The 12,933-nt window shown below is 36.2% G+C and overlaps 1 protein-coding gene across 1 annotated transcript; it reads left to right on the plus strand.

Annotated features, from left to right (window-relative positions):
- The first annotated feature begins 1,384 nt into the window (after window positions 1–1,384).
- LOC139403117 (GTPase IMAP family member 9-like) lies at window positions 1,385–11,774 on the plus strand. The gene is made up of 3 exons (XM_071146826.1): window positions 1,385–1,420; window positions 8,645–8,720; window positions 9,006–11,774. Exons 2-3 carry the CDS (start codon window positions 8,714–8,716, stop codon window positions 9,896–9,898), a joined length of 900 nt encoding a protein of 299 aa, XP_071002927.1. The 5' UTR covers window positions 1,385–1,420; window positions 8,645–8,713; the 3' UTR covers window positions 9,899–11,774.
- Window positions 11,775–12,933: the final 1,159 nt, after the last annotated feature.

A 12,933-nucleotide genomic window follows, 5' to 3' on the forward strand; every position in this document is an offset into this window, starting at 1 on the left:
TCAAATTTAAAAAAAAAAAATCACAGTCGATCCCTCTGAAGACTGATTTTACATGGTGCATGTTTGAATGGATGGCTAACTGGTTGAACTGATGTTTATCCTTCTTGTTTGAAGGTTCCGTCAACTGTAAATGTTGTAATATGCCCAAAACAATTGCATGTACTGCACCATTATTGAGTAGTTGTTAAATAAAGACAGTACAACTGCCACAAAGAATAGGCAGTTCATAATTCATTTAATGCATTCAATTAGCTTGTTATGTAATATATAGATATATATATATATATATATATATTTATTTTTTACCACAGACAAAACTTGTGAAATGATGATTGTATGTAAGGGACTACATACCAAAATAAAATGCCTTGTAACATTACATGTGATATTTAAATCATTTTCAGTCACAGAATGAGTAAGGTCAGGCTACATAAGACATGAACTACAGCATGACTGTCCATCTCCTTTACGGTAGGCATACTACCAATACAGCTCTCATTCTCTCCTCGGGAGCAGGATGAATGATGACTGGCTAAGCATAAATAGTTCATATTCATTTCATAGTTACTTCATGGCACTGTAAATTAAAATGACACTAAAAATACCACTTGACATTGTTGAATCCATCAGGTACTGTAAAATGTACAGTAAACAATGTCTGCTAAATTTCCTATATATTATATTGATGCTGTAAAAATATTGCTTTCTGATTTGTGTATTTTCTTCATAAAAAATATACACTATATATAAACATTTATTAAACACTTTATTCAACTTTTGCACTGTTATACTTTAATAATTTCCAGTCCAGTGTCTTTCTGTACAAACCAAACCCATAGTAATTGGCAGCTTTAAAATACACATTACTGCAATGTGAAGTCCAAACCATAGACTCTGAACATTTAGAGTAATGCTATGCTTCGAACACACCGACTGGGTGGTTGCGCAAAATAGGTCGCAGAATCATCAAGATATGTGTGTAACAAAAGTTCAACATTCACCTTCTGCTATCATTTCTGTCAACCCGTTTACGCATACAGTTTGACGCACACGTTCGATAAATTCAACGTATGCACCACACAGAACGCACTGCAACTGCCTCTGCAACGCAATGCTGCAAGGCAAACGCAGCGTTCCATTGGAAATGAGTGTACTTCTGGTGTACCAAAACGCCATAACACAGTCGGTGTGTTTGAAGCGACAGCCTACAATCTAATTAACATAATTTAAAAATCCCCATCAAAATCAGTCTGTTTATGCTAGAGAGATTTTTTTTTGCCTGGGCTGCGCCATGATTTACAATAAATCACCTGACTAGAAAGCAACAACGTTCTTACGCCCCACAGTGCTATAAAACGTCGGCTGCATCTCCAATTGTAGACATACGACTCTAGATACCCAGCTCAACAGGCAGGCAAAGGTAAGGACGTCTATAAAGTTACTCATACTAGGCATAAGCCTGAGCCACATTCTTTTTGCATGTTTTGATGCAACAAATGGGTTTTCTTGCCAAATGGACATTAACAAAATGAAGAATGACTAAGTTTATTAACTGTGAAACGTTTTATTTTACAACAATTCATTTTATACAAATCCTTCTCTAATAGGTTTATTGTAACAATAGAGTAACTAATGAATACATGTCATTTGTAAATGAATGCATTATTATGTCAGTATTATGATGTAGTCATTATGATGTAGGCGTTATGCACATTCCTAAAACGGGACTAATATGGACTTATTACACATACTGCACCTACATTTATTTCTGACAATGAATTCTATAATTTTGCTGCCTTCACTATAAAAGCTCTCTTACCTTTTTTAAAGCTAGAATATTTAATTGAAACAATAACAAAGCGTCCTCCTCACCCCTGATGCTAAAACGCTAAGGGGTGGAGCTGGAGAAATGTAAACACTCTCAAATTCATAGACTGAGATATGGATTGACTGAGATTTATGGTGGATTGCACCAACATGGATTAACTCTTAAACTGAGTTAAATCAAGCTTTGTATATTAATCTTGTTGCACCAAACTTTAAACCTAGTTTTAAATTACTCCTAATTGTAATCGTTCTTCTAAACTAAGTTTAAGTTTTACTTTAAACTAAAATCACATTTTATCTTGTTACTCCATTGTTTTTAAATCAAATTTAAATGTAGTTTAGATTAAATCTAAACTGTTTGAGGTTGAAGTGAATCAAATGTCAGTGTTGTATTTTTCGTGTAACAAGGTTTTTTGAATCATGTGGCCTCATGTATTGTCAACTAGCCAGCTAACTAATTTGACAAAATAATTTATTTCATCAGCCTGATCTGAAAACTCACTGGTTTGGTGCTGGTTTGTTTCCATATAAATATAATTTGAACATATTGCTAATATAATTAGGCAAGTCAGTTAAGAACAAATTCTTATTTTCAATGACGGCCTAGGAACACCTTGTTCAGGAGCAGAACTACAGATGTTTACCTTGTCAGCTCGGGGATTCGATCATTCAACCTTTCAGTTCCTAGTCCACCGCTCTAACGACTAGGCTACCTGCCACCCCAAATTTAGGCTTCCTGCTACTACTTCATAGTTTAGTTATTTAACCTTAGATTAACTCATCCATGTTTAAAATTAAGTGGTGCAACACCTCTGATTTATTTTTAACCTAGATGTACAATTTCTGGATTTAGTCTAATCTAAAATGATTATATGTCCATTGCGCTTCCGGTTCACTAGTATGAACGAAATCGCGAACAGCTTTTTTTTGTTCCAGCCCTCAAGAACTGTTGTCAACTAAAGATGATTATCCGTTTCCATCTGCCCATTTATTGTCTGTATCCAGACGACTTGTCCCCAGAGCTTCGTAAACAGTTAATATATTTCCCTACGGTGTTGAGGCCTGCAAATAAGAAGAATGAGAGGCTCAATTAAATATGTTACAGAACTGCTGTATTTGAAGCACAACTCCCTTCTGCCCAGTTTCCCTGCCTGACGTTGCAAATGCAATAGCTATATTTAACATCCACGTAAGTGTTGCTTCTGCAGAGAGATCATTTTCTAAGCTACATCTCAAAAAATAACTACCTAAGACACACAATGTCTCAGGAAATATTGTCTGGGTTGGCAATATTCAGTATAGAAAGCAGTCAGGTCTGCAACCTGGACCTACAGGCAAAACATTTGTACCCAAAATACGGAAACACAACAAACGAGGACTTCAGGACACCAGGGGAGTCTCTCAAATTAGAATTTAATTGGATTGAAATTACCATGAATATTCCAGCCCGTTTGTGTAGGCTGTTAACCATATAAAACCTGCTGAGTTCAACAATACATAGGGGCTGAATTTATCCTCAAGCCGACTACTTTATACCTCTGAGTAACCTTCATTTTTATCCCTCTCAAATTTACTTCAATGCAACAAATATTGGCTTATAGTAAACACAATAAAGAACAACGCTTAGTTAACCGCTAATTTGATCTGAAACTTGGACATTTTGAAGAAAAAATGTGCGAAAAAGCAAAGGGAGGAGAAGGCAGTTGCTAGCTGACCACTCAAACATCGGAGAAAAACCGCCACCTGACTCCTCAGGAGAAGACATGGAGGAATCTGGACACTCGGCTGATTCTGAAAATCCAGTCAATAGTCCCGCACCCAAAAAGACACAGAAATAATTGTCTTTGCGCGAACTCCAGGTCAACATAATCGATGCTGTCTCTGCAAAGATAAACGAAAGAGACGATGGTCTGGAGAAAATGATACGCGAAAACACATCAAAAATCAGCAAACTGAGCGTTCTAGTTTTGAATTGTGGTGTTATGGTTTACAAGTTAAGACTTCTGTTAATACATATACATGAAGCAACTTTTTATAGAGAGGGTAGAGTTGAGTTTGCATAGTATTTTTCCTTCTGTTCTATATGGACTTGAAGTTTATGTCAATCAATGCCAGGGGGATACGAAACCTGTTGAAGAGAAAAGTTATTTTTTTGTTTTGTAAGGACTACAACGCAGATCTTGTATTCGTTCAAGAAACACATTACTGCAAAGAGGACTATAATTATTGGAGAAATCAGTGGGGCCGTGTCATTCTTTGGCCCACGGGACTAATCATTCAACTGAGGTTGCAATTTATGCACACAATTTCAAAGGGAAATGTGTGTTTACTCAAATGGACACGGATGGACATGTAATGGACAGATTATTTGTGTTGTGTAATGTATATGGATACTGTTCTAGTCCTCCAAATAACTTACTTCTAGAGGAAATTGAGGAAATTCTTAAAAGTCTTCTGAGAAAATATCCATCCAGTCAGATTATAGTTGGTGGAGATTTTAATATGGTTTATTCTGATGAGATTGATAGATTGCCCAATAGGCCTAACATTGGTATGAACAAGTTGGTGAATTTCTGCCAAAGCCTGGACTTAATTGACAAATGGAGAGTTAATAACCCTGGAGAGAAACAGTACACATGGAGTAATAGAGATCGTTCACTACAATGAAGAATTGACTTGTGGGTGATAACCTCTAGTCTTGAGCCCAACACAGTAGAGGTCAAAATACTGCCTGCAGTCCTGACAGATCATAAAGTCATATGGCTGACTGTTAGAATGTGCAGTAATGATGGTAAGAAATACTCTGGTGGTTATTGGAAATTAAATAACTCATTGTTATTGCATGATTATTTAAAAAATGGGATTAAGAATCTAATTTATGTTTACTGGATTTTAGATTAGCTTTGGATATTGTGAAGCAGTTCTCCAAAATTTCAGATTTGGTATTAAATCTTTCCAAATGTGAGGTGTTTGTTCTGAAAGGAGCTGTCAATCCAGCAGATTGTATCATCTCTGAAAAAGATACTGTAACCTACCTCGGTATAAAGATTACCAAAAACCTTAAGGCTGTGAATGTTCTTAATTTGAACCCTGTAACTGAATCTGTCAACAACACAAATATCCTCATGGTTAGGGAGGGATTTGAGTTTATTTTACTTATTTTTTATTTCACCTTTATTTAACCAGGAGGCCAGTTGAGAACAACTTCTCATTTGCAACTGCGACCTGGCCAAGATAAAGCATAGCAGTGTGAACAGACAACAACACAGAGTTACACATGGAGTAAACAATAAACAATAAACAAGTCAATAACATGGTAGAAAAAAAAAATCTATATACATTGTGTGCAAAAGGCATGAGGAGGTAGGCAATAAATAGGCCATAGGAGTGAATAATTACAATTTAGCAGATTAACACTGGAGTGATAAATGATCAGATGAACATGTGCAGGTAGAGATACTGGTGTGCAAAAGAGCAGAAAAGTAAATAAAAAACAGTATGGGGATGAGGTAGGTAAATTGGGTGGGCTATATACCGATGGACTATGTACAGCTGCAGCGATCAGTTAGCTGCTCAGATAGCAGATGTTTAAAGTTGGTGAGGGAGATAAAAGTCTCCAACTTCAGAGATTTTTGCAATTCGTTCCACTCGCAGGCAGCAGAGAACTGGAAGGAAACGCGGCCAAATGAAGTTTTGGCTTTAGAGAGGATCAGTGAAATACACTTGAGTCTTCAAGGAAGGGTGCTTTTATCCAAAGCCGAGTGGCTATCTTGTGCATCCTATCTTTTTTCATCTATTGACATTCCCAAATCCACTTGCTGTACCTTAGATAGGCTATTGTACAACTTCATATTGAAAAACAAGCCACATCAGATAATAAGAGATGTTATCACCAACAGGGTTTGTGATGGCGGTCTAAATGTCTTAGACTCCACTCTCTTCAATCCGATATCAAAAATCAACTGGCTTAAAAGGTACATAAAAAATCCTCAGAGTTTCTGGAATGTTATACCTCATTTTGTTTTTCAGAAGCTAGGAGGGCTTCATATTTTACTACAATGTCCATATATTGTGGGTAAACTTCCTGTGAAATTGGCGGCTTTTCACCAGCAGGCTTTAATGTGCTGGGATTTGTTGTATAAACACAACTTTTCACCTCATAAATGTTTTATATGTAATAATGGGTCGATATTACATAGAAACAAGATGTTATTTTACCGTAACTGGTTGTCGAAAAACATTGTCCTTGTCAGCCAATTAGTATTAGTGGGAATCTATTTACGCGAAGATCATTTATGGAAAGATACAACTTTAAGGTTTCAAGCAAGGAATATGACACGTTTATAAAAGTGGGATAAAATCTTTACTTCAGAATAATGCATATTTTGGAATATCTCATATTGTAAGCGATATCAAGGTGAATGGCATAGGTTTACTAGATAAGAAATTCAACAATCGTTTATTAAGGGATATTTTCTACAGGAAGTCTATTCCCTCTGCGATATTTTGTTGGGCTTCATCATTTGATGTAAACTGGCGCCGTGCTTGGCTCACTGCACACACATTTATGGTGACCAATAAAGTAAAGGAGATCTCCTTTAAGATGATCCATAGATTCTATCCGTGTAATAGCTTGATTTCTAAATATATACCTGATGTTACCAGTGAATGCAATTTTTGTGAACTAGAAACTGAATCGATTGAACACTTATTCTGTCATTGTTTATATAGTGAAGTGTTCTGGACTGATGTAAAACTATTTCTTGGCAACAAAATGCATACAACCATTGAAGTTAGACATATTATTTTACTACACTGATTCCACAATTGAACGTGAGTATGTCATAAATCTCTTTATTTTATTAGGACAATTTTTCAAACACAAAACAGAATTATGAAGAAAAAGGCCCTTTTCTTATTAAAAAAAAAAATCTTATTTGGATAACTATTTAGAGTCAATAAAATGTATACAAAACAAAATGTCCCCCCAAAAAATTCTCTACATGTTTGTATTTGAATTGATATAATGTGGATTTGAAATTATATATATTTTTCTCTTATTTCTTCGTGGAATCCCTCTGGCTGTTCTGTTTATGTTTGGCATGTTACTGTTTAAAATTAATTATTATTTTTTAAATTTCATGATTAGATTTTTTTTTATAGGGCGGGGGCAAATAAACTGCCTCGTGCCAGTGTCCGAGGCCTAGGGGAATAACACACCTGTTATAAATCAGATACAAACGTGTCATAATGCAGTGCAGGGCCGGCATTAGAACTAATCAGTTGGACAGGCATTTGATTTCCATAGGTTGGCACGTTTTTTTCCCACGGGACCTCCTATGTGTTTAAAATTGTTTTCATCGTATTGTGGCATGAACACAACCAGTCATGATGTTGTTTTCATCTGATCGTCAAACAAATCACTTGAAAAAGTAGGTTACCTTCAAACGTTCGTCCAAAATAATTCCATCCGAACAATGGACTGTAAACTGCCAACTTTTTCAATTGGCAAGCGGCTGAATCTGGCTCACCTGAGAAAACATCCAGTAAATTCAGAAAATGTTCAGTAAATTCACAATGTTTGTGCTTATATCATTAACAGTTAGCTCTAAGTATAAGCAAGTGCAGGCAAACAGCAAGGAGGACAATGATGTCTGTATCCTCTGTTGAAAATATAATGATCTGTGCACCCTTTTGAAAGGCGTCTTAGATGAACAGTGGTGGAAAATGTATCCAATTGTCATACTTGAGTAAAAGTAAAGATTCCTTAATAAAAAATCACTCAAGTAAAAGTGAAAGTCCCCCAGTAAAATATTACTTGAGTAAAAGTCTAAAAGTTTTTGGTTTTAATTATACTTTAGTATCAAAAGTAAAAATACAATTACAAATAATTTGAGATTCCTTATGTTAAGCAAACCCGTTGGCGCCATATTCTTGTTTTATTTATTTATTTACGGAAAGCCAGGGGCTATCTCCAACACTCAGACATAATTTACAAACGAAGCATGTGTGTTTAGTGAGTCCACCAGATCAGAGGCAGTAGGGATGACCAGGGATGTTCTCTATTTAGTCAGTCCTCCAGATCAGAGGCAGTAGTGATGACCAGGGATGTTCTCTTGATAAGTGTGTGCATTAGACCCTTTTCCTGTCCTGCTAAGCATTCAAATTGTAACGAGTACTTTTGGGTGTCAGGGAAAATGCATGGAGTAAAAAGTAAATTATTTTCTTTAGAAATTTAGTGAATTAAAAGTACAAGTTATCAAAAATATAAATAGTAAAGTACAGATACCCCAAAAAACTACTTAAGTAGTAATTTAAAGTATTTTTTATTAAGTACTTTACACCACGCTCTTGTGTGTGCCTCTTCCTGGTCTCATTCCAGCATTGATGTCAGAGAGCCATTTGAAACCACAGACATTTTGAAAAGCTCCAGTTTGTTGTTAGGGTTTCTGAGAAAGTCAGAGAACTTCCATGGAAGTTGGTTGTCTCCCCAACTTGAGAGTCTTTAGACTATCTTATTTGTATGTGTCCCACACAATATTGGTGCTATTGCAGTTTTTCAACTGATGCTCAACCCAAGGCAGAAAGACTACTGCCATATTCGGCCAAATGTAGAAACTATGTATGTAGGCAAGGAACGGACAATGACAGTTCCGTCAATGGTGTTTCCTTGATTTTGGCAGTTACCTGTAGATAACATCATTGTTTATTTGCTTAGAGTTTGTATTTTATAGACAAAAAAATATTAGTCTAAGAAGCTATGAGAGACTTCACACTTCTCTCTACAGAAACAACATTTCCATTTTTCATCCAACAGAGACCCTTGATTTCTCTGGTTGGAAAGACTGTTCCTTGGAAAAGATTGGCAGCACTCCAAAACCCAAACATGACTGGTGAGTACTTAGTCTACAATAATCGGTTTATTTGTTTAATGTGTTTTCACAAAATAATGTTTTATTACATTATTAATACATTTGATTAAAAATGAATGTAGGCTTGAAACTTAATTTATAGATAATGTCCTTGTTAATTTGCTAACAGTTCATATTCTATAAACCATCAATGTTTAATAAGTAATGTGAGACTGATCATATTCAGTAGCTGTTCTGTATGATGACCAAACAGAAAGAACATCAGACTTCTTTCTACAGTAACAACATGTCTTTCTTATCCAACAGAACAAAATAAAGAGGTCCGGATTGTTCTGGTTGGGAAGATTGGTTCTGGGAAGAGCGCAACAGGAAACGCCATCCTGGGGAGAAAAGCGTTTGAATCCAAAATGTCCTCTTTTTCTGTGACATCCTCAAGTAAAAAGAAAAGAGGAAATGTGGGAGGGCAACATGTAGCTGTCATCGACACACCAGGCTTGTTTGACACCAAGTTAACACAGGAGGAAGCACTGAAAGAGATCTCACAGTGCCTGCTATTCTCCGCTCCTGGTCCCCATGTGTTCCTGGTTGTTCTCAAGCTGGGAGGATTCACTGAAGAGCAGCAGGAAATTGTGAAGATGATCCAGACATTATTTGGTGATGAAGCATCGAAATACACCATGGTTGTCTTCACACATGGAGACCTTCTTGATGATGTAACAATTGAAGACTTCCTGCATGGAAATCCCAAACTGGAAAGTTTCATTACCAAATGTAACGGGGGATATCATGTCTTCAAAAACAAAGATCAGAATCCCTCCCAGGTCACTGAGCTCCTTGAGAAGATAAACAAGATGGTGAAGATGAATGGAGGAAGCCACTACACCACTGAGATGTTCCAGGAGGCTGAGAGAGTGATTGAAGAAGAGAAGAACAGGATCTTGAGAGAGAATGAAGAGAAGATACACAAAGAGAGGGAAGAACTGAAGGCAAAGTTTGAAGGAGTGTGTCTAAGAGAAGAAGTAGAGAAGCTGGGGATAAAACAGGAAAGAAAAGCTAGAAAGAATGCTGAGAAATTTAGCAAAATGGGAACAGGTGCTACAATCGGAGCGGCTTTGGGAACATTTGGAGGCCCAGTTGGTATGTCAGTTGGTGCAGCAATGGGAGTTGCAGTGGGAGCTGGAGCATGCAGTACTCAATGAGAGTCCGTAGATAACAGTGCTGTACCTTCTACAAGTTGTTTGACTTCATTACTTGATATTGAAAGCTTCCTCTATATACACAGAGTCAACACAACATATGTTATTGTAGCCTACATTAAAAATGATACTCAGGGGGTTGATGAACACATATTTAGCTGTTTTTGTTATTATGTTTTACTGATCACAAGAAAAGGTTGTTGTATTGAGGTAGATTTTATTAGGAGTAACAGACACCTGCAAAAGATGGGAGGCACTCACTAATAAAGTATTACTTATATGTATTATTAACACTCACTAATAAAGTATTACTTAGATGTATTGTTAACACTCACTAATGAAGTATTACTTATATGTATTATTAACACTCACTAATGAAGTATTACTTAGATGTATTATTAACACTCACAATGGACACATTTCAGCCATCAAGCATTTCCCTTTTGGACATAATGTCATTAATTACATCATCCATGTGATAATTCTGTATTGTGTTGTTCTTATGACCTCACAGAACTATGGTTCTCATAATTGAAAGAACGCCTCATTATCCACTATGCACCACAGTCAATTTATCCCCTCATGTTGCATGAACTTAAACTTGATGCATTACTGACACTTTGAAGTCAACACATAAGTGTCTAAAGGGCAGGGAGTTCTAATGCAAAGACCCATTTTCTATCAAATCATGTGACTTAGGCTTCTAAATCACACTCAAAGAGATGGCAGCATAACAGGAAGGATAGACCTAAAGGGGAAGTAACATTTCTGAAGAAGAGGTGGGAATATTGTGTATTAATGGTCTTCTTCAAATCTCTGTGCTTTGAGTAGAAGTTTTTTTCACCACCCGTAAAGGTAGGAATGGTGCCGGTTAACGGGCAGGAAGTTGAAATGTAAAATCATGTGAATTAAGCTGCACTTACGTATGTCATATTATCAGAATATATTGTTTCTGTTCACACACATTTTGGATAAAATTGTTTAATCAACCAAAAAAACAATAAACCACGGATTGCTGTAAACAGGCAACAAGATCCTGACCAACTTAATCAACATGAACATAATAGCCTCAGGTGATCCCCTGGTCAAACACACACAACCAGACATTGATTGGTTGATTGGAGACAGCGTGTTCCAATTGCAGAACATTTCCTACCTGCAGCAACACTGGTGGATATTGCTGGAAATACCAGTAAAAACACTGTACCTCCATTGCGTCTCCAAACAGCAGGGACCTTCCCATTTGGCTCTGTTCAAAAGTAGTGCAAAATATAGGGAATAGAGTGTCATTTCAGACACAACCAGTCAGTCAGCCTCAACAGGAACAATCAGCCTTATAAAACCAAGAGTACAGCATACAGAAATGGTGTGTTACAAAACAGTATATGTTGTTGGGTTAGCTGTCACTCAAACTTCAACTGATTAACATTCTGACATGTCTTAAAGAGTATGTTGTTCAGCCAGTGTCCACCTAGTGTCTTCTCACTGTCACTAGAGTCCTCCTGTCCTGCTTATATTCACATTACTGAATGTTAAGAGTAGTACTGTAGTTACACATATATACACTGTGTAATATACTGCATTGTGTGGGGAGATATAGGTAACAAGTTACAGTATTGGGTTGTGGGTATAATCATCCAAGGAACTCTGAATTGTTATACTAACATGTTTTCAATATCAATTATTAGTAGACATATTGGTTATTAGTCAACTTGCTTTTGTCTTGATTAGTTTGCTACTGATTAATAACAGGATCTAACAAATGCGGTTTGAAATGACCAAAGGATTTAAACAGAATACAATGTACTATGAGTATTGTGCAAGTTGGCATATGTTCTTATTCAATTCAAAATAAACATAGATCTTTTTCTACTCCAAAGTATTGTTGCGTTGTGTTATTCTGAATTGTGTCCATACTTTTTTTTATTAGTCATCTCAGGGATCATACTCATTCATGTACAGTACCAGTCAAAAGGTTGCACACACCTACTCATTCAAGGGTTCTTCTTTATTTCTACTATTTCTACAATGTGGAATAATAGTGAAGACATTAAAACAATGAAATAACACATACAGTTGAAGTCGGAAGTTTACATACACTTAGGTTGGAGTCATTAAAACTCGTTTTTCAACCACTACGCAAATTTCTTGTTAACAAACTATAGTTTTGGCAAGATAGTAGAAGGACATCTACTGTGTGCATGACACTAGTCATTTTTCCAACAATTGTTTACAGACAGATTATTTCACTGTATCACAATTCCAGTGGGTCAGAAGTTTACATACACTAAATTGACTGTGCCAAACAACAGCTTGGAAAATTCCAGAAAATGATGTATTGGCTTTAGAAGCTTCTGATAGGCTAATACACATAATTTGAGTCAATTGGAGGTGTACCTGTGGATGTATCTCAGTGCGTCTGGAATACAAGTTTTAATGACTCCAACCTAAGTGTATGTAAACTTCCGACTCAAAATGTACATCTAAAGCAGATACACACTGAAAACAGACTTCCATCTCCAAACAGGACTGAATTATGAATGTACTCTGTAGCTAACCACTCCTGGTATGTCTTCATATAACTAATAGTTTGAAGGTTTCATTGTTGCCTTTCTGGAACAATCTGACACTGGTGAATAAAATGTAGGCTACGTGATGCCTTTAAAACATTGCTTTTCCATTTTCACATTTTTTTTTGATCAAACATGAATGTCTTTTTTATTCACATTTTTTACACTTGATTTGAGTTTTTACACTTTTTACGCCATTCTTTTAATCATTTCCAGTGCAAAATGCCTTTTTGTGCAAACCCAATACACAGTAAGACAAGTATTTAACTCACAATCAATGAAAAAATAACAGGAAGGCATCTTGTAAAAAAACATTCTAGTCTATACAAAATGAAGTACTTTCATAGTACTGATTGTTATTTTTTTTATCTGAGAACACATTCTCATTTACAGCAACAACCAGGGGAATAGTTACAGGGGAGAGGAGGGGGATGAATGAGACTGTTGTAAGCTGGGGATGATTAGGTG

This window comes from Oncorhynchus clarkii, unplaced genomic scaffold (genome assembly GCF_045791955.1).
Source record: "Oncorhynchus clarkii lewisi isolate Uvic-CL-2024 unplaced genomic scaffold, UVic_Ocla_1.0 unplaced_contig_5358_pilon_pilon, whole genome shotgun sequence".
NCBI lineage: Eukaryota > Metazoa > Chordata > Actinopteri > Salmoniformes > Salmonidae > Oncorhynchus > Oncorhynchus clarkii.